The sequence below is a fragment of the Penaeus vannamei genome, chromosome 30 (assembly GCF_042767895.1).
Source record: "Penaeus vannamei isolate JL-2024 chromosome 30, ASM4276789v1, whole genome shotgun sequence".
NCBI lineage: Eukaryota > Metazoa > Arthropoda > Malacostraca > Decapoda > Penaeidae > Penaeus > Penaeus vannamei.
Genome location: NC_091578.1, coordinates 7,324,986 through 7,327,485, shown reverse-complemented (window position 1 = coordinate 7,327,485; position 2,500 = coordinate 7,324,986). Strand labels below are relative to the sequence as shown.

The 2,500-nt window shown below is 41.8% G+C and overlaps 1 protein-coding gene across 1 annotated transcript in view; it reads left to right on the top strand.

Annotated features, from left to right (window-relative positions):
• Nucleotides 1-2,500, top strand: part of RyR (Ryanodine receptor) — a gene marked incomplete in the record, with an annotated part of 178,643 nt that overhangs the window by 106,674 nt on the left and 69,469 nt on the right. Inside the window, 2 exon segments of the mRNA XM_070142884.1 lie at nucleotides 1-99; nucleotides 1,097-1,196. The exon segment at nucleotides 1-99 is cut by the window's left edge and continues 113 nt beyond it. Of these exon segments, the coding sequence (XP_069998985.1) occupies nucleotides 1-99; nucleotides 1,097-1,196 (199 nt within the window).

The window sequence follows — 2,500 nt, the reverse complement described above, 5'->3', positions numbered from 1 at the left end:
ACGTCGGGCCCCATGCGAGTCGGCTGGCTGGAGGTCGGAAGCCCTCCCGGAGCCGAACTCGGATCCGACGACAGGTCCTGGGCCTTCGACGGGTTCCATGTGAGTCGGGGTTTTGGCGCAGGAGGTTCGAGAAGGAAACGGGGGTCTTGGGGGAGTGGATCTGGGTGAATGGTTGAATGGCGGAAGGGGGTAGGCTGATTTGGTGGAGTCTGGGTCAGTGTTTTTTTATACAATGTTTAAAGCAAGAGATAATAGAATGACCTGGTGGGTTATATGTGAATGGTGTTTATATATTATGTATATATATATATATATATATATATATATATATATGTATATATATATATATATATATATATATATATATATATATATATATATATATATATATATATATATGTGTGTGTGTGTGTGTGTGTGTGTGTGTGTGTGTGTGTGTGTGTGTGTGTGTGTGTGTGTGTGTGTGTGTGTGTGTGCGCGTGTGTGTGTGTGTGTGTATGTGTGTGTGTGTGTGTGTGTGTGTGTGTGCGTGTGTGTGTGTGTACATATATATATGTATATATATGTATATATATATATATATATATATCTATATATAAATATATATATATATATATGAAAGCAGTATACACACACATATGTATGTGTATCATAGACTTTATATGTATGTTTCTCAATGGATCTTGTAATCTCAATGAGAAGAAATTAATCTTATATGTATGGATGGCTCGGTTTCACTGATGTGAAACCAAAATTGAAAATGATTGCGCTAACATAATAACATTAAGAAAATCTTAGAATTTACTGAGAATATGCTTGATGCATAACTTTTAAAATTAGGTTCATATATATTGCCTTAATACTTTGATATATAATGTATTTTTAAATACTTAATAGAAAATGTTATTTTAAGGTATTAGAAATTAAAATTGCATTGCATTTTTCAGACACCAGTCTAGATAATGTGTATAGAAATTAATTTGCATGGGATTACCATATAAGTATTTCAGACAAAAGTATAACAGCCACACTCAAGGTTACACTCTCCTGCAAATGCACACAGAAATAAATAAGTAATATGTCCATATTTCCAAAGCACTTGAAACACCACAATGCCATATCGGAGGCATATGGCCACCGTATCCAGGCCGGCGATGTGGTGGGAGTCATGCTGGACCTGCATGACAGAACCATCAGTAAGTCGGTTAATCAGTCTCGAAGCCCCACACCCGCCCCTCCTCCTATCCATTTACCCATCCATTCAGTCTGAAACGCCCAGTCTGAACAGCCGACGCACACTGGGGATGGCCAAGGGACGGGTGTTCTGTGTCCCTCGCTTGACAGACACAGAGGAAGAAACAGACAGACAGAAGAGACAGAAGTCTGAGATGACATCGTACCTCTCCAGTGTGCTGAGCTGTTTGCAACCTACAACTAACCATTCAAACTCTTTCTTTGCTTACAGATGCTCTTTTTGGCTGCTAAAGAAGTTTCTCCACTGCCTCTAACCATGTTCCTTCACCCGCGTAACTGCCAGGCGTTGAACGGCACCAGAAGATTCCCATTTTCCCATGTAACTCGATCAAGTGGTGGTAGTTTCACCCTGTAAGATGCTATGACTTTCTCCTAAAAAGGGGCTTCATCTGGTGCAGTTCAACGCCGACCATCTTAAACGTCCAACATGTCCACAGCCATGTTGCAGGACGAAGCTAAAAATGTGTCTTCCGTTCGTGTGTGTTAATGCATTGTGTGTGGCGCAGGAGGAGAAATGTCACGCGGGCACGATGGAGAGCTACGGTCACAAGTGGCAAGTTGGAGACGTGGTTGGCGTGTGCCTTGATCTGGTCGACAGAACCATCAGTGAGTTACTGGCCCTGTGCCGTCGGTGGCTCTTGTAGATGAGCGTAAAGATGGAACTAGTTCTTCCATGTAGCAGCAGTAGTATCCCAGAATAGTCAACGCTTCTGGAGGATGTCGTTCGCCTCGTTTTAGCTTTAGTCTGTGAAGGGCTCGACGTGTTGCCAGCGTCAAGGGCAGCGCTATAGCCAGCATGTCGGGTCCTCGCCTCATGCACCTAGCGTGGAGGTGGCAAGAACAACTGTAAATTAACAAAACATTTACTGGTCAACTTCAGTCAGAATCAAAGCCTTCCTAATTAAGAATAGATTCTTGTCGCCTTCACAAATCTGGACGACATGAGTTTGCGCACCGTGTTATTCTCCTCGATACAAGTATTATCGTAGTCCACGCACAGATTATCGATTTTTTCCTTGCTTCGCATGGTCATCAGTATCACGAATTTCAAATATGTTAGAAGTTTAGATTGTTAGCAGTTTATGATACACGCTTTTCCCAGTTGGGTCGTGTGAATCCCACGTTTCTCGCCTTTGAGGAAAATCCAAAATCCCCGCATTGTAGAACTGAGAATATTTTGGCACCCCTTTCATCCATTTTTGCATATCACTTTTTCCTCTTCACAAGCATTTTTTTGAATTTTTAG